This window comes from Puma concolor, chromosome D2 (genome assembly GCF_028749965.1).
Source record: "Puma concolor isolate L17-30 chromosome D2, mPumCon1.1.hap2, whole genome shotgun sequence".
NCBI classification, from domain to species: domain Eukaryota; kingdom Metazoa; phylum Chordata; class Mammalia; order Carnivora; family Felidae; genus Puma; species Puma concolor.
In genome coordinates, this window is record NC_141677.1 from 20,081,925 (window position 1) to 20,101,352 (window position 19,428).

At 49.3% G+C, this 19,428-nt stretch overlaps 2 protein-coding genes across 8 annotated transcripts in view; one reads left to right on the forward strand and one right to left on the reverse strand.

Annotated features, from left to right (window-relative positions):
- LOC147575923 (liprin-alpha-1-like) overlaps positions 1-19,428 on the forward strand; it is a 547,540-nt gene that overhangs the window by 316,665 nt on the left and 211,447 nt on the right. The window lies entirely within an intron of this gene.
- Positions 1-19,428, reverse strand: part of LOC147575926 (liprin-alpha-1-like) — a 360,673-nt gene that overhangs the window by 149,008 nt on the left and 192,237 nt on the right. The window contains exon 21 of one of the 7 annotated variants that reach the window (XM_086679729.1): positions 16,084-17,102. The exons of the other annotated variants lie outside the window; for them this stretch is intronic. Within the exon in view, the coding sequence (XP_086535855.1) occupies positions 17,049-17,102 (54 nt within the window). The 3' untranslated portion in view covers positions 16,084-17,048. Of the gene's footprint in view, positions 1-16,083; positions 17,103-19,428 lie in introns of those variants that run through there. 7 annotated transcript variants of the gene reach the window in all.

Consider the following 19,428-nt stretch of genomic DNA (forward strand, 5'->3'; position numbering starts at 1 on the left):
TCTTCATTAGTGACCGGGACAAAATGTGATCTGTGCCCATGTGGAGATCACTGCCAATGAGGAAGACAGAGGTGAAAGGGGGGTCCATGTGGTTAGTAGGGATGGGAGACAACAGCACGGGTCATTGAGAGCAGAGACCTGCACTTCAAAGGAACCTTCCTCCGAAAGGAAAACTTGGCACGAAGGTCTCGGAAAGGAATGAATGAGAGCTTTTGGAAAAGTGTGGTTTTATATTGAATAAAAGATGTGTTATCATCTCACCTGTGTATTTATTCCTGGAACGTAGGTTTAAACTGGAGGGGATCGGGTATCTATCTGGCAATTTGTCTCACCAAATTATAGCATTGTGGCAGAAATCTCCTAGGCCTCTTTAGTTTTTCCAAGGACTTCTCCATTCCTGTGACAATCAAGTCATGCTCTTTGGAAACCTCCATTGGCTCCTCTTCCTGATTGACTTTCCTTAGATTTGGAAGCAGCTTAACCAAACCAGGTTACGTTTGCCGGTAGCTTTCTGTGTTCTTTGGATAGACAAAATAAGGCTGATGAAGGAAATAAGAATCCTGGCATTCAAGGGCAATCACAGCCTACACTGTTTTTCTACCTTAAGCATTATTTTCAGAGAGTGGAATCACAGTGTGAGTTTGGCTTTTTTGTTGGGCAAACTGTTTTGTTTCTGTTTTTATTCTTATTTTCATTTCAACTGGGTAAACCCTACTTCGTATCTTTAAATCTCCATTTACATTGGTTTTCAATTTTTTGTTACCCTACTCCTCATAGGGAAAACTCTTGGCCTGCTGCCAGTGCCCTTAAGAGTACACATAAATGGGAACAACAAGTAGCCATAGAAGGGGGAGCGCTTGCTGACGTTGCTTCTTTAAAAAGTCATAACAAGGTGGCTGCACCAGTTTGTATTGTGACCAGCAGTGCAAGAGTGTTCCCCTTTCTCCAACTCTCACCGACAACGGTTCTTTCTTGTGTGGTTCATTTTAGCCATTCTAGCAGGTGTGAGGTGGTCTCTCATCGTGGTTTTGCTCTGCATTCCTTAATGCACAGTGATGTTGAGCATCTTTCCATATGTCTGTTAGCCATCTGGAAGTCTTCTTTGGGCAAGTGTCTATTCATGCCTTCTGCCCATTTCATAACTGGGCTGTTTGGTTTTGGGTGCTGAGTTTGATAAGGTGTTTCTACATTTTGATCCTAACCCTTTCTCACATATGTGTCTTGCAAATATCTTCTCCCATGCTGTGGGCTGCTTTTAGTTGTGTTCATTGTTTCCTCCACTGTGCAGAAGGTTTTGTCTTGATGAGAATATTACTCAGCCATCAAAAAGCATGGAGTCTTGCCATTTGAAACTATGTGGATGGAACTAGAACGTATTGTGCTAAGCTAAATGAGTCCATCTGAGAAAGACAAAGATACAATTTCACTAGTATGTGGCAATTAACATATGAGAAGGTGAGGACGAGAAGAGAGGTAGACTTAAAAAAATTTTTTTTAATGTTTATTTATTTCTGAGACCGAGAGAGACAGAGCATGAGCGGGGGAGGGGCAGAGAGAGAGGGAGACACAGAATCCGAAGCAGGCTCCAGGCTCTGAGCTGTCAGCACAGAGCCTGACGCGGGGCCCAAACTCACAGATTGAGATCATGACCTGAGCCGAAGTCAGACACTCAACCGACTGAGCCACCCAGGTGGACCTAGAAAAGAGGTAGACTTTTAATGCTAAAGAACAAACTGAGAGTTGATGGAGGGATGTGGGTGAGAGATGGGCTAGATGGGTGGTGGGTACCAAGGAGGGCACTTGTGATGAGCACTGGGTGTTGTACGTAACTGATGAATCACGGAATTCGACTTCTGAAACCTATACGTTAACTAACTAAAATTTAAATTAAAATAAGAAACAGAAATCTAAACAGCCCACTCCCTCGGTCATGGCCCATGCAACGGTTTTGACAACAGTGTGTGACATTCTCTCTGGCACCATCATTCTAGATGCTGTATCATGGTCCTGTAGCCAGAGGAATCGGATCCTCTCTGTCTGAGAAGGAGGTGTCCCATTCAGGGCTCTTAGAGCAAAAGCAGAGATGACACATGCCTACATGAAAGTCTGTGCAAATCCCTAGTCACTGTCTTTGCTCTCCAGAATCAGACCCCTCCCCACCGGAATCAAAGGTGATGGCAACTGAAATCATGGCAACAATCACCCTCCAGTAAGAGAGTCGAGGCCCCTCCCGCTACTGAAAAATGAGTGCCCTGATCTCTAATGCACAACAAGGGGTCTGGTTTCAGGAGTGCGATGAGTCATTTTTGCTAGTTTTGTGGATGAGAAATTACACCAAACTCATCGTCCTATGTTCACTTTTCTGATGACGAGTGAGGCTGGATGTTTACCACTTCCTGCCATTTCCAAAATGTAGCCACCGTTCTCAGTTCTGGGTGAGCCTGCTGAACACACTCTCCCGGACATCCCCCGGGGACACAGACAGTGATCTGTGTCCAGTCAGGAAACGTCACTCCTTGTGAAACCACTAAGCTGTTAGTGAGGGGAGGTCAGTTTCCAGATTTCAGGACAGAAATTCTGTCACTTGCTTCTGACTTGCTTTGTCCCGTGTTTGTTCCATCTCTCTCTGTCTGTCTGCTCCTCTTTCTCTCTCTCTCTGTATCTCTCTCTCTCTCTCTCTCTCTCTCCTTCCCTTTTCCCTCTCTCTCTCTGCTCTCTGTCCTCATTTGCTCCCTCTGTCTGTCCGCTAACCCTGCAAATGGGGAATCAAACACCTCAGTTAGGGAATACCATATGAGAACACGATAGAGGAGAGTAAGAAGCAAGTTTCCAAGGCAAAAGATTGAAATAGGCTCTCAGTTGCAACTGAGTTCTGACACTGTCTGTGTGAGTGAGCTTGGAAGGAAAGTATCGCCCTTTTGACTCTCCGTTGAGACCACAACCCTGGCTTCATAGAGACTTACTTTGAGGCAGGGTCACACAGCTATGCTGTGACTGGATTCCTCTCCTACAAAAATTGTGAGCTATTCAATATTTGTAGTTTTAAGGTTCTAAATAGCTAGACAAGTCTGTCAGGGAGGAATGGAAAGCTAATAGTCTACCAGGTCCCAGCATCTGGTCTATGGTCTGGCTCCTCTCTGCCTCTCCCCTCCCGGGATCCCACAGCCACATTATCCACCTTTCTGATGTGTCTGGACAAACTCGATTCTGTCTCCTATTCTTGGCCACAGCAATATCTTCTCCTGACACGTTGTAGACACGGGCAGGGTGGTTCCCTCTTGTCATTCTGGTCCCAGCAGATGTCACCTCCAGTGACTCCCCAGGCTGTCCTCACAGCACACTTGTTTTTTTCACTATTACAGTCCTTGAACCCCTTCCCTTTTTATTGGGACAACTCTTGTGTCTCATACCTTCGTTCATCTCCCCACCAGACTGTGGAGACCTGGCAGGCGGGGACCGCTTTGTCATTGCCAGCCTTTCAGTTAGGCCCGCCAGATCCCCTAGCGCAAAGTGCGTGCTTGGAGCAGTTACTGAATGAAGAAATCGAAGGACTGTGGAGCCCTGTGTCTAGATTTAATGGGCTTACTCTGTGGAGATAACTGCTACTCATGGGAGATTCCTGTTGTATCTGAGGCAGGGGGATTCCAGAATGACCTCTGCACGAACTTTCCCTTGTTCCGTTCCTCCAGCAAGTCTCAGTGTGCACCACGGACACAGGAGGCTGCCTGTTCCCTGGTGCCCGGCGCTAGCACTGCAGCCGCAGGCATGAAGACCACCAAACAGAATCAGCGCCCTGACCCCAGCTTAACCTAATCGGACCTAAACCTAAGCTAACGTGGCCCTCGAAGGTCCCTGAGTAAAGCTCATAAGCCACACGCCCAAGAGCTGTGCTATGGACCTCAGGTTTCTGGCGTTCCCCTTTGTCCACCCCCAGTGTATACTCGTGACTCGTGAGGCATCCTCCCGTCGGCCAGCAAAATGAACCCCCTGTTTCCCAATGAAGAGCCCGGGGACCCCGGACTGTTACTGGACTTGGGCTCTGGAGTCAGTGTACAGGGCTCTGACATGTCCCTCCCTATCCCCACCCCTCACCGCCCCAGGTCCCCAAACCTCTCTAGGCTCTAAAGGCTTCAGCAAGTATCAAGTCCTTCTCTAGTCTCTCAGAACACAGTGAGGCATTGATCGAGAACCAAGGCCAGTTGACGCTTTATGATTTTACGGAACTCAGGAGAAACCCACTGGCAACACAACTGATTATGGGAGAACACCAAAGCCTTTTCTTCTTTAGCTATTGTGAAACTACTGGGAGTTAGTTCATCATAATTCCAGGTGCCCAGAGAGGTGGACTGTAGGACCCTAGTCCTTTCCTCTGGAGGCTGGGTCAAGGATGGTCCTGGGTGCAGCAGAAACCTACATACGTTAAGAATCTCTTGCCCATCTTTGGGCCTTTGTGCATGCAGCTGTGACAATGGATGCTGCTGCCCCATGGCAGAGCTCTCGCTCACCTGTTTCTTCCTTCTGTCTTGTTATTGCCCAGTGTCCAGTCTCTCTTGAACACCGTTCAGTGTGTGTGTGTGTGTGTGTGTGTGTGTGTGTGTGCCAGTACATATGTGGGAATTAGGATGGCAAGGTGAACTCAAATGGACAGGAAGTGCTGACATGATTTCTCCTGGAATATCTGCCTCTCATTTTTAGAGCAAACGTGATGGGAGAGCTTTAAGCTATTGCCAGTTGCACCAAAGATACTTTGTCAGTTACATAGAAATTACCCTAACGGAGAGGTATAAAATCTGTACTCTGAAATCTCATGAACGAAATGCGAGAGGACACAAAGAAATGGGAAACCTCTCCATGCCCGTGGTTTGGAGTACAACGTGGTTAAAAGGTCTATACTACCCCAAGCAATCGACACGTTAGCGCAATGCATATCAAAATACCACCACCATCTTTCACAGAACAAAAGATCGTAAAATTTGTATGGAATGATAAAAGTCCCCGAATAAACAAAGCGATGCTAAAAACCAAAGCAAAACTGGAGGCATCGTTGTGGACATATTACAAAGAGGACTGAAAACCGACAAAAGAAATAAAACAAACAAAAAGCCTAATGATTTCTTGTGACTGACTCACTTATTCCAAGAATATTTCTATTTAGTTTCTCTTTATGCTTCTACCTCAGCAGTAGTCGAATAAAATCTAATGGTTGCCACTCAGATATTTAGAATACATGAAGGAAAATAGGACAGAAGAATGTGCTGTCGTGAAGATTCAACGTTTCTTTATGACATTTTCTACTCACAGGTGTTTCTAAATATGCGACCTCCTCATTTCTAGGTGATAGGAGAACGTGACCACATGCAGGAACCACAACTGACAGACTGTCTTTCAAGTGAATTGAGATATTTCTATATTTCTGTCAGATATCACTTTCCTGTTTGGCAATCCCACAGAAGTACTCACAGCTCAACCATTGGGAGACTTTGCACTTTAGCAACATAGGTTATTGTAAAGTCTATGTGGCCCGAGACATAAAAACACACAGTGATGTGTCCCTGTGTGGTGAATGCAGTCCAGAAACAGCGGTCATGCTGCAAAGCGATCAGGTTAGATGTTAAATAGAATAGAGAATATAAGACGCTCATGCAATTCAAAGCAGGTGGTGCTGGAAAGAGCCCACCTCACTTCAGGGTCAAGAAGAGACTGGGATCAGGGGCCAGATTCAGGAGCAACTGGTCTGTCCTCAGACAGTGACAAGAAGCTCTAGGCGAGCTCCCACTCGGTGGTGTGCTACCCCACAGCAATCCGTTTGCCATGTTGGGGAAGAAAGGTTGTCCTTGCATTCCTAAGAAGTCAGGGCCAGGCAGGATTGTGTTGGCTCAGATGGTTACTTCCTGCTCTCTCCCAACCTCCTGGAATGCCTGTGCTTCCTAAGTTCTGAGATGCTAATGGTTTGTCCAAGCAAAGTGCATACCTTGCCTAAGGAGGTAGAAACAAGAATCTCCGTAAGTAAAGACCAGAGACCATCTCCAGGGACTTGGGGGTCAGCCAGGAGCCAGATAAGATCCTTCAAATCACCACTGCTCTATCGCTGAAGGAAAGGAATGGAAGAAAGTGATAGCCCTTTTACATACAGGGCTCCTAAGTGTAGCTACTGGAGGTTCCCCTGAGGCCTGGCCCACTGAGGTTAGTGCTGACACCAACCTGGCCCAGGAAAAAGTGCTAGTGACTTCATTGGAAGCTTTATACCATTTTCTTCGGTGAGGAAGACATCTGGCCTTCAGTGCATCCCTTCAGATTCCCTTGCTCTTTCATTAATGAGGATATCATTATGGGACATTCACAGACATCATCTAGGAGCATTTTCTGACGGTAATCATGGAGTTGCGACCAGTTGCCAGGAATCTAGGATGGCCTGGGCAATATGAATCCATGGGCCTCCTCTGCAAGGCCTACCTTGGCCAAAGATGTCATCGGGGATCGGAACTGTTCAGCCCAAGAGGCTTGCTTTGTGCATAGGGGCAGAGGAGGTTCGGAAGGATCCGATCTCCTTTCTGGATCAAGGGCCTAGGGCCATGTGGAGGAGCTACAGGGCTGTCAGTCAGACCGTGCCCAGTCCTTCCCGGGGAGCCTGCACTCACACCGTGTGTCATCACATAGCACTTAATTTCTGATATCGAAAAGGAAAGGTTGACCTCCTGCCAGTAAGAACTCTGTGTCTGGCTGGTTTCTGTCGCCATGGGACCATTGCCCTGCTCTCTACCCACCCCTTCCGGGAAAGCCTGAGCTACCTACCCCCTGAGACACTCAGGGACCGTGCGTGTAAAGTTCATTCACCGAGCAGGTTGGGGCACAACGATACTCCAAGACTAAAATACCAGAGCCTGAATCTGAAGACTCGCCAGGAGCAAGAGCCTACCTTGTGAGTCACAAGGGCCTCTCTATCCACAGATGGGAATGGCTTGAAACCTGGCCAGAGCTTGACACTTTGCTGACCATATTGACGTTGGGGTGCATGACGTTGCTCACGGGACTCCCTGGTACAGCTAGTGGGTGTTCCATTTCTCTTCAGGCCACAGGTCTTTTTCACTCCTTGGAACCCACACTTGCCCAGGGAGTTGTGCTAGTAACATCAGCTCCAGCTTCTTTCTGTTTTCACCTGAGATGAAGAACTTTAGCCCTCAGTGTATCTTTTCCATTTTCTTACACGTATCCTCACCGTGTGTTCATTGGGAGACATTCGTGCTGGAGTCGGGCAGCCTTTGTCTCCACTTTGATTGGTGGAGTCTTGCCAAGTTCCCATCGATTTGGAATGGCTTGAGGAACTGATGCTCTTCTGGTGTCTGCCAGATGTATCTTGGGAACAGGAGGTACTGGGGACATGAATGTGTGAAGCACAAGAGGCTTGCTCGTGGGTAGTGGCAGGTGATATTGAGAGACGGTTGGCCTCACTGCTGTGGCAAAAGTTGACAGAGATGTGGCCTTTAGGGCCACGGTCAGAAGGGGAAAAAAAATCACATAGATAGGGCTAGCTAGTCTTCTTTTCTTTCATACTTTACTGATAAATTAGATTCCATACAACACCCAGTGCTCATCCCAACAAGCCCTCCTCAATGCCCATCACCCATTTTCCCTCTCCCCCACCACCCATCCACCCTCCATTTGTTCTCTGTATTTAAGAGTCTCTTATGGTTTGCCTCCATCCCTCTCTGTTTGTAACTATTTTTTCCCCTTCCCTTCCCCTCGGTCTTCTCTTAAGCTTCTCAGGAAGCACATGTGAGTGAAAACATATGATACGTATCCTCCTCTGACTGACTTATGTCGCTCAGCATACAACCTTCCCGTTGCATCCACGTTGCTGCCAATGACATGCTTTCACTCTTTCTCTTTGCACGTAGGGCCGATTAACTCCCAGTGAGCACACGTGAAGGTTGTTTTCAACCCCCCGAACAACTAATTTCTGATGTCAACGAAAACATGTTGTCCTCCTCAAACCGTTGGGCGTTGAAGTCTCTTGTTGGTGCAGTGACTATTACTGTGCTCTTTGCCCCCGCCATAGACTGCCTCAACATCCTGCTTTTGGAGACTTTCAGGGATCCTGCATGCCCAGCCGTTGCGCCAGCAGGTGATCGTCAAAGAAACGACTCAAAAAGAACTAAACAGAATCAGAACCCAGTCCTACACACTTGGGCATCGGCTCGTATGGAGACTCTGCCCTCCAGATCACCACTGCTTTTACCCACGGACAGGAAAAGCTGCAAAGCTGGCAAGTGCCCCACCCCCCCTACACTGTTTGATGTCAGATGTTGGGGGTTTCTTTTGCTGCATTGAAGCTCCCAGGTGTAACTAAAATAGGTTCTATTTCTCTACAACCCACAGGTTTTCCATAGTCATAGGACATGAAGCTTCCCTGGGCAATTGTGCCGGTCACTTCCTTCACAGATTTATTTTAGTATCATCTGGGACAGAGAGTTGGGACCCAACTGTATCCCTTCTGATTCCCTTGATCTCTTCCTAATCCGGTTTTCCAGTGAGGGACTGAGTTTCCTAGCCTGGAACTATGTCTCTCTGATTTTAAGTGTGGAGTCCTGCTACGTTGCCCTAGATCCAAGGGAACATGGACAGTGGGTTCTCCATGGGCTCACCTGTGACACCTCTCTTGGCAAGAGAAGGCAAAAAGTCTTCTGGGATGGGGCAAGTGGTATTGGGAGGGAGCCATCTTCACTTGTGTGCAAGGGGAGTTGGAGATCAGAGGTCAGAGTCAGGAACCATGTAACTGTTACTCAGAGAGTGCCCAGCATTCACAAGCAGCTAACCCATGGCGATTCCCAAGGACACATTGCCCTCCCTTACTGAGACCTGTGTGCTTGTTAGCCGGAGGGCTGTCGGTGACCCTGTTCCACAGGTCGCTGTGAGGTAACCACATGATGAGAAGTCCAGTGTTGGAGCATGAGCATTGTTCTTCCCCAGGTGGTCAGGGCAGACAGTCCATTCAAAGACTCGGGGACCAGAGCCCAATTCCACAGACATGGCTGCCAGCCAGCACAGAGAAGCCAACGCTGAGATAGATCACGAGGGCCTCTGCCCACCGGTTGTGAGTGGAAGGCCAGAGCCAGAAGCCTTCCTGCCCTACGTAGCTCAGGATGCAGTGCGCTTGTGATCGGTGCTTCCTTTCATGCCAACCCCACAGACGTTTCCTTCTTACCCTCAGGACACCTAGCTTGCCTGGAAAATAGTGGTCATGTCCGCAGTCCCATCTTAATTCCATTTTCATCTGAGCTGAACAACTTATGTCCCCAGTGTGTTTCTTCTCACTTGTTATTCTTATTTTGATTATGATTATCATCATAATCATCATTGTTATTTATTGACCAGTTCCTCCCTGTGGAGCTTTGGTGGAAGCAGTCTGGAAGCCTCCCTTCTGATTTTTCATTGTCAACTCCTTTAAAGCAGAGTCCCTGGATGGGGGACAGTTTGGAAAATCAGTGCCTCATGGGCTTCCCTGGCAAACGTACAGTGGCAACAGGAAGCAGGTACCCCAGTGCGTTGCAAAGCATTGAGCACAAGAGGTTTGCCTGTGGACAAAAGGCCGGGTGGAAAGCAGGCTGCCTTCCTTCTAGGGCAAAGGAAATATATCAGCAGGAAGGAGTCAGGAGCAACGCGGCTGCCACCCAGACAGCAATCTCTGGCAGCTTCTCTGACTGAGAAGCTAATTTCACTTAGCATAATATCCTCCAGTTCCATCCACCTAGTTGCAAATGGCAAGATTCCGTTCATTTTGATAAGGCACAGACCTCTCTTCCTGGCGGAAGGTGAGAGGCTGCTCACAGGTCTCTCTCTGAAACCCAGCGATCCACTGAGGAAATCCCAGGCATCTGCAGGGATCCGCGTGTAACATGATGAAGAGTAAAAACGTCAGGAGGACGTCTGATGCCAGGGCAAGCCGTCAGGCGTGCAGACCTCTTCAGGACTCCAGGACATCCTCCCACACTTCACACGGCTTTGTGAAGAAATCCGAAGGAGGGAAGGAGGAAGTGCATTTGACTAACCAAATAGCTCAACCGGTTTTCAGACACATTGAGAAAATACAGAAAATGACACGTTTCCAAAGATTTGTAGCTGCATAAAGTTCTCTCTTCGTGCAAACGGAAATCACTGCTGCAACCTGCCAGCATACATCTCCTCATGGCCTCCAGTGTTTGTTCCTCGTAAATGATGACTTTGCTACAAGTAATAAATTCTATTACTGTGAGTTAAACATGTACTCACACATGCAAACACAACACACAAAAGGGCCACCAGGGTGGCCCACTAGGTCAAGCGTCCAACTTTCGACTCAGGTCATGATCTCGAGGTTTGTGGGTTCGAGCCCTTCGTCCAGCTCTGTGCTGTAAACTGGGAGCCTGGAGCCTGCTTCTGATTCTGTCTCCCTGTCTCTCTGCTCCTCCCCTGCTCACACCCTGTCTCCCTCTCTCAAAAAGGAATAAACACAAATAAATAAATAAATAAATAAATAACCCAAGTAATCCTCTCTGGAGGGACCGTGTTGCAGCTGGGAGACAATCACAGCACAGGGAATGCTGTCTGCATGAAAAGCAGGGAGCTTCTGGGAGCAAAGGGAGAAGCCGGCTGCAATTCTAATGAACAGTAATGCTTACTGCCCAGAGATCAAGACACCGATCCGTCAAGCCACCGACTCCCCACCAACTCCCAGAAATGATACAGCAGCCTCGACAGGCACCCCACGGTTAGACATTACAGAGCAGAGAAACAAAGTGCCCTCTTTCCCTAGAAACAAGCCAGTCTCAAGCACATGCCACTTACATCCACGAACCACTCTGTCACACACAAGAACCACAGGGTCCCCGGCATCCCATCTACACATCCATTTGGTCAAGCACATCACTGAGCCCGGCCCAGGCTCGAAGGGAGGCCTTAGACTCCACCTCTCAAAGGGAGTAGTAGCGAAGCACCTACCTCCCATCGCGACTTTGATGTCATCATAGGCCACCTCTCAGCAAGTCTACGATGTCACTGCTTGTAGGACACATCCTGATGTCACACGAATCAAAATGTGAAAGCAGGGTCAAGACGGGATCGTGATGTAGCACTTGCATGCTGATTTGTGAGAGGAGACATGTCTCCACTGCCAGTGCAGCTCAAAGTTCGAACCCGGGCTACTTTACGTTCCAAAGTGAGGGCCAGGGAGCAGTCGTTCCAGGCTGAGACCATCTATCGCATGGAGGGGATCCCTAAACAACCACTAATGTTTTCTATTCTAGAAACTTCTGCACAAATGCCAAAGGAAGATGTACAGTAAACCCTCATGAACGCATCACCCATCTTCCACCAGTATCAAACCACATGGTCACTTAATCATTGATGCATACCCTGACCTAACCCAGGGCGTCGAATTCCCAGACGGTGGGTGAGTTCACGTGTAAATGCTGGGACATACGGTGGCACCGTGAGCCCTTTGTGTTGTCCTCCTTGCAATCCACGTGGCTGAGCAATACATATCGCTTTATTACCTAGATGCCACCGGGTAAATCTGAAATGGATTTGCCAGGGCTCACACTGGCCACCAATGAGTTTGTAGGGAAGCAAGGGGAGGAACGGTTAGAATAGTATCACATGGGGTAGGGAGGGGAGTAAAAACCAAGGTGGGGGCAACCACAGTTTCTCTTGAAATAATGAGTGTGGTGGCACTTTGGGCAAAACGTTAAAAACAGGGGCCGCTGGGTGGCTCAGCTAGTTGAGTGTCCAACTTCGGTTCAGGTCATCATCTTATCATTGATGAGTTCAAGCCCTGCGTCAAGCTCTATACTGACAGCCCGGAGCATGGAGCCTGTTTTGGATTCTGTGTCTCCCTGTATCTCTGCCCCTCCCCCAGTAGCATTCTGTGTGTGTGTCTCTCTCTCCCTCTCAAAAATAAACAAACATTAAAACATTTGAAAAAGGAAAACAAAAAACCAGGGTCACTCAGCTGCCACTCGGGGGAGTATACAACTCTTGTAGGAGGGTCACGGGTCTGTGCAGACGTTATTTAAAATCTTTAAAAAGTAAATCGAAATTAGGGGCACCTGCGTGGCTCAGTCTGTTTAGCATCTGACTCTTGATTTCAGCTCACATCATGATCTTTTTGTTGGTGAGAGTTGTGTCCCATGTCGGGTTTGTGCTGACAGTGAGGAACCTGCTTGGGATTGTCTCTCCCTCTCCTCTGCCCCTCCTCCTCTCTCTCTCTCTCTCTCTCTCTCTCTGTCCCTCTCAAAATGAATACAATTTTTACAAAATTTAAAAGGTAACGTAAATGGAAAAGAAAATAAGGTGTTGGAGACGAAGACACCCTCAACCCTCTATTTGTGCAATGTGACAATCCCTCAGTCACTGCTTTAGTTACAAGTTAAATATTTTGTTAATTTTATATTTTTTACGTTCATTTTGAGAGCAAGCACTTGCGTGAACGGGAGAGGGGAGAGAGAGAATGCCAAGCAGGGTCCGTGCTGTCAGCGTAGAGACCGATGCCATGCTCAAACCCCACAAACCGTGAGACTATGACCTGAGAAGAGATCGAGAGGCAGACGCTCAACCAACTGAGCCACACCGGCACCCCTAGTTAAGAATTTGTAAAGCAATTTCCACTATTTTATTCTCATTATAAGTTTAAAAATAGCTTTTACTTAATTTTCTTAGAGCATCGTGGCCTGAAAACCAGAGCCATGGCACTGAGGCCTGGAGTGTAAGCTGTGGGCCGCCCCCCAGCGCCAGGGGAGAAAGGTTCTGTTGGCCTCCTCTGAGGATGGCTGGCCGGATGCACCGAAGACACTCCAAGCCAGTGGGACGGTGGCCGCCGCTTGCGCAGGAGAGGCCGACGTACCCTCTAACTGCTGGATGTGTCCCGGTACGTGTCCCCGAAACCCTGTGGGCGGCCACCATGCCCATGGCTCACAGCGGACGGAGGCCTTGGAGGCGGCACAGTGGGACACAGGCCAACCTGCACCTGGCCCTCACCACAGCCCAGCCTGGCTGGCATCCTGGCGTCCAGGCCTGATGCTGCTTCCTCTCGCGTGTGGGCAGGATGGTTTCCTCTTGCATCGCTGTCTCCCCACACGTCCTTGTACCTGTCCAGAGTGCTTTCTGTCTCAGTAGCCCCTGAAAGTGTCCTCTACCAACGCAGAGCCCCCCCACCCACCGGGCACACACACACATTCGTGGCCAGGAGAGGCTCGGCACACTCGAGTGAGAAGATCAACTGGAAGTAATCCCGATGCGTGCCAGAGGTCCTCTTGACCATTGTCCGCTGTCTTCTGCTGTCTTCCTGGACAGTCCAGGGCCCTTCCTGTGACTCGAGAGTCCTCTTCCCTTGGGAGGGTGGGGCTCGCCCTCCCCACCCTGATGGCTCTGGGACAGGACCAGGCAAGGCAGGCCTTCTCCAGAAACAGGTGGACTGAGGAGGTGGGGTGAGCAGTGGGCCCCCTGCAGGCACATCTATGTCCAAATCTCTGGAACCTGTGCATGAGACTTTATTTGGGAAAGGGGTCTTTGTAGGTGCAGCTAAGCGGAGGACCTTGACACCACCCTGCGGTCCTCAGGAGGGAAGGTGCAAGGACGGATGTTCTTACGAGAGGCGGCAGGTAAGATACACTGAGGGAGGACAGGACAGTGGGCAGCAAGCAGCGAGGCTGGCAGGCCGCAGCCTCCCCGCCCCCCACCAGTTTCTGCCCAAGCAATGGTGGCTGAAGACACAGCGCTGGCCTCGAGGCAGGACTGGAAAAGGTGCAACAGGAAGACAAGGACAAGAAACAGCACAATCCGGGCCACTTGTTCCCACTGAGGAGTCAAGCGACAGGAAGGTAAGAGAGAGCAGAGCTCGGAGATCTTGAGAAACACCATCAAGCGAAGCCGTATCGGCAAGAAGGAGGAAACAACCCCACTTGCGCGTGTGCCTGCTGCCCCTCTGCAGAGGACATGGGGACAGATCACTCCCCGGACCACGGAGCACCCTTCTGGGGGGCTGAGGGCTCAGCTAGCAATAGGCGAGGAAGAACACGTGAAGCCACAATCACCTTCAGATCACACGATGTGACACTGGAGACAGGACCTGAAGGGCAGCAGTGATGAGGGTTTAGTGACCTCCAGTAGGAGTTTCTAGCAGCGGGGGAGTCAAGGGTCTTCGGTGGGACCTGGTGGGACTGTGGAAAGGCCTGCAAGCCCCGGACGTTCAGTGTGGAGTGAGTACAACCAAGTATGGCTAAGGAGTGTTCTCAGAGAGGCGAAAGCTCTCGACATCTGCTCGGCGCTTGGTCTGTTTCTCAACTGACATTTGTTTTTTAGGCACGAGTGGAACCACCAAATCAAGTTTTAATAAAACATCTGCAACTTAATGTACCTGGGGTGAACTGATCTGTTTCCAGAAACTTTCAGATGCCTAAGGCTTGCCCAGCTTTGGTGGGGAAGAGCAGATTGTTACATGTAAAAAGCAAGGAAGCACTCCGTTGTTCCAAAGCTCACACTTAACACGAAGGACTAGGAAGTGCAGAAAAAAAATAAAAATAAAAAATCAGCCAGCACAGATTCTGAGCAGGAAGACAACAACCTAACTACGCCCTAACGGAAGAAAGACGGGAAGGATTACTCCACAAAAAGGGAACGCAGCATTCAGAGGAGTAGCCGATCAGTCCTGGCAGGAGAGACAGTCCAGGAAGATGAAACCCAGTGATCGTCAGCTGTGCCCACCACACACGGACCACGGGTCAAGGTGTCCATCCGCCAACCCGATGGCCACGTGCTCTCCGTGGCGGGGAGGGAAGGAACCGTCCCAGAGTCGCCCGAGCGACAGGGATCTTGTGCCAGAGCCTCATGAGTTGGCCTGGTGGTGGCTGCCAGCCCCCGGTGCGGGCAGACCCTCCCGCCTGCCACACTGGCTGGTGTGAGACTCAGCACTGGGTCTGAGCTTCGGGAGAAGCAGCCTAGTGGGTTCCAGGGGCTGAGACGATGGGGAAGGATGCGGCCCTGGGCACTTCTTGGGACCTTGAGAGGACAGCAGCAGGACAGGAAAGCCCACACAGAGGATGGAAGAGGAGTGGAGACTGGGTGGAAAGCACGCGCCTGTACACACATGCGCACACGCACACACTCCAGTCTCCTGGGGTCCTGGAGGAAGAGCAGCCTCAGCTGGCCCTGACCGTGGAAGAGTCGCCCTGCCCCGTTGGCCTATTGCCTGGGCCCCCGGCTGCACTGATTCCGGGGCCGCTACCCTAGGGTCTGGGCACTTGGCCCTCCTGTGGAGGACACCCCTGTCCTGAACTTCCACTCCCAGCTGTGGTATTCCATCAGCTGGTTTCCACACTACTACTTCCACGTGGCAGAAGTGCCTTCATGGCCCCGAGCACCAGAGAAAACCACGGCAGCCACTTCTCAAGTCAATGGCAGCTTGTTCTCACTAGTCTTTATTGGCAGTGGGAAACGCTCCACTACTGCCTTGAAAGCCAGCAATAAATAATACCGTGAGAAAAATAGTTCAAAGTAGACGGTACCTACTCTGGCATACAATCAGGAAGTTCACAAAAGATTAATAGAAAAACACAGGGAAACTGTCAAACGTCCAATGAAAAGCAGAAACGACATGTAAAGAGACATGTCGTTTCTATCTCTGTACCAGCTGCATAAGAAATAAGGCACCATGATCTGAGCACATTCCTGGGTGGCTTTTTTATATGCCACCTCAAAATTATAAGTTACGTTGGCTACTCGTATAACCTGAAATGGCTGTCTCCTCAAAATCTACACATGGAGATGGGGCGCCTGGGTGGCTCAGTCACTTAAGCGTTCGACTTCAGCTCAGCTCACGATCTCACAGTTTGTGAGTTCGAGCCCCACGTCGGGCCCCGTGCTGACAGACAGCTCGGAGCCTGGAGCCTGCTTCGGATTCTGTGTCTTCTCCTGTCTCTGCAGCATCCATGCTCATGCTCTGTCTCTCTCTCTGTCTTTCAATAATAAAGAAACATAAAAAAATTAAATAAAATCTACAAATGGAGAATGAGGTCCACTCCGTAAACTTGTTTACAAACAAATCTAAACAGCTGATTTCCGTAAGAACAATAAGGCCTTTATTAGAGTTGCACTACATTGTTTCCAGGATCTTGCATCTTGCTCTGTGCTGAGCACCCAGCGCCCTGGCCCGAGGTGGGAGACCAGTGCACCCTGATTGGTCCTCTGAGAGTTCTGCTGCCAGGGGTCTAAGGTTCGGGTTGGGGGGGGGGGGGAGAAGGGGGTGGGCAGGGTTTCGGGGAAGAGGTGGCCAGGTTGCCCCACCCAGGCTTTCTGGGGCCTCAGCTCCCAGGTTGTGCGGGTCACTGCAGGCAAACTGCCCAGGCCCCCGGGGACCAGGCTCAGAAACAGCATACCGGCCCTGGGAGATTGTCACAGTGTTTCAATCAGCTTTCCACTCCAAGTTTCTTTAGCTGATAGTTAACACCAGATATTTTTAATCTGTTCACACTGCAGAAGAAAGCATTGCTTGCTAGAAAAAGTGTAGTTAAGGTGAGTCATTAAAATACAATGACAATTGCTGCAAATTAAGTCTGATTATATCAAAACCATGGTTGTAGAGCTAAGGGACATTCGTAAAGGATAATGCAGGCTGTGTCACGGTGATTTGACAAACGTGGTAAAATCCTTTTCTCTGTCAGGGCTTCTTAACAAACAATTAAACAATGATAATTACAATACATGCACAGGTTATAAAAGCCCTGTATTTGTCGTAGGATTTATACATACAACCATGATAGTACATACACTTGAAAGACTAAACTGCGATATAAGAACATCAATTGATTCCAAAGGATATTTATAGCCCGGATATACATGAAAGTAAGGAACTATCTATAGGGAGTGACAAATTTACAGAAATGTACGAAACATTACATGCTAAGTGAGTTTCTCGATCCTATTCACGAATTTTTCAGTAATTAAATACTGTAAGAAAATATCTCAGGGTCCATATAACAAGGATTAACAGATGAAAGATCTGGTTGAAGTTTCAAATGTAGTCACTGCTGGGCTCTGCGTGCTGCAAGACCATCGGTAGAAGCAGTGTGGGTAAACTGCAAGATAAAGGAAAGAATCAGTCTTAAGACATCAGCCCGAAAAGCACCTTCCAGGGCCCCAGGTGGGGCCTAGCGCGTGCCCCCCGTCCCCAAAGACCTTCCTGGCTGAAGAGATTTGAGAATCTAGAGAAAATATGAAGCATTTTGCATGACCAATGAGAATCATTCGATTGAGTTCATACTGGCTTAAGACTGAAAGTTACCAAATTAAAAAAAAAAACAAGATGAAGGAATCAATCAACTATTCTTTTTTTTTTTTCAGGATTTTAAGTAATCTCCATTCTAAAATGGGGCTCAAACTCACTACCCTAAGTTCAAGTGTCATAGGCTCCACCTGGCCTCCAGCCAGGAGCTCCCAACAATCAAACACTGTGGCTGAGACAGGAAAACAGAATGAGAGCAGCACAAAGCCCACCCCCCGAGGCCCTCAGAGCAGGGAGAAGAGGGCTGGGCTCTGGGGCCCACACCCGAAATCTCCAAGTTCAAACTCAGCCCCTCAGAGGGCAATGTGCTTCCGCTTTTAAAAGCTAATCTCTCAACTGAGAGGCCACCAGCGTCACTCACGTGAGGACTAGAATCCTCTTGGGCCTGGTTCATTCAAGAAGGTGTGCGTAAAACAAGCCAGCCAGGGCCTGCTGACCTAGGAGCTCCAGCAGACCAGGCAAAGGCCAGTGCCACTTGCTCCCGAACGACCAGGAAGGTCAGCTCAGACCTGGAAAATCTCCTACTGCTCCGACAGCAAGCCTGCCTCCCTACCACAAAAGACATTAGCAGACACTGAAGCCAAACTTCTTTTTTTACGAAAAGAGTGGAAATACAGTTTTCTCCGGAAAAACTGAGAACACACCAACCTCTTTAAGTGTAAGCACACAAACACCAGAATCCTCTTAGCAGGTGTAGAGAAGCTCGTGTGTGTGTGTGTGTGTGTGTGTGTGTGCGCGCGCGCGCGCGCGTATGTGTATGTGTGTGTGAGTCTGTCTATGTGTGTCTGCGTGTCTGTGTATTTCTGAAAGTCCCTAAGTGAGCCTGCTGCGGCTGTCCTGGCTCACACGGACATTGCGCAGACAGGACACAGGGTGTCCGACTGTGGCCTGCATGGACGGTGCCCTCTACTCACCAACAGGAGGCGTCGGCAGGATTAAGACATGACTGGCTGAATCCAGCCTCTGTGGTGCAGATACTATGCCTGCTCCAAGCAACACAAGGGGCAGCGTGCAAATGCAGCATGCGGTTAGTCTTAAAATAGCACATGAGGGCACAAATACAGCCACACACATTCTAAACCACAGCAGCAACCACTGAGGGCTCCCGGGGCACTTCTGAGTGGGGTTCTCTCCACCCGCAAGCAGCCGGGGGAGTCCCCGGGAGTTCACTCTCAAATAGCAATGGGGCAGTAGAGGCCATGAAAACACTTTCGCCGTGTCCATCTGCCATCTTGGGAAAGAGGGGCCAGGGCTGCCCATCACATACGTAGCTCTGCGAGTGTCGCTCTGAGGCTGGTCCAACGCTCTGAGGACACCCACGATGCCTAGTTGTAGTAGTTGAGAGAATACGCTAATATTCCATCAGATAGAAAAGTTAAAAAAATCTCTTTCACTGTGAAACTTTGATAAGCAGAAGTGAGGAGTAACCTTAGATCATTTGAGCCTGAGCATGCCACAGCATCTGAACGCCTTGTTACATATGAAGTCGGCCATTCTCCATCAGTGTTCACATTCCAACCCAAGAGCCTCCCATACCTCCGCCAAGAGGCTGGGGCAGAGCAGCACGTCACATACAGACCAGCAGCGTCTTCTCTGGCTGCATAGAGGACAGAGAGGAAGTGACCCAGAAGCCTGCAGGGAGAGTCTCTGCTGACCCAGCAGGTAAGTCAAGAGTGTCTTGATCCACATTGCTATCTCTAAGAAGGTGCCCTCCTGAAGCTTCTATCATCATCCTGGGAAATTACAGGACCCATTGTGAAATAAAAACCAAAAATATATAGTAAGGTCACCAGCCCTTTAAAATGACCTCACTCTGCAAGTTTGTTTACAGCTGTTTACCCCCATTCCTGACAGCCATTGGGGGCCCCCTGCCCAGACGGCTGCCCCAGGCGGTAAAGGGAGGCAGGGCCATATTTGTGCCAGGACCCTGACCGGGCACAAGTCAGGACAGTCCTGGGCTGACTGGACCTGCCGCACTGTCTTTGTGAAATCACCTTCTTGCTATACAAGATACTACCTTTTTGTTTTCAAAACAGTCTTTAAGCTGCGGACAGTGCCACACGCTAGGACAGTCCCACCGCACCCTTTCACGTGTCCTATTCTCGTCACACTCGAGTGTT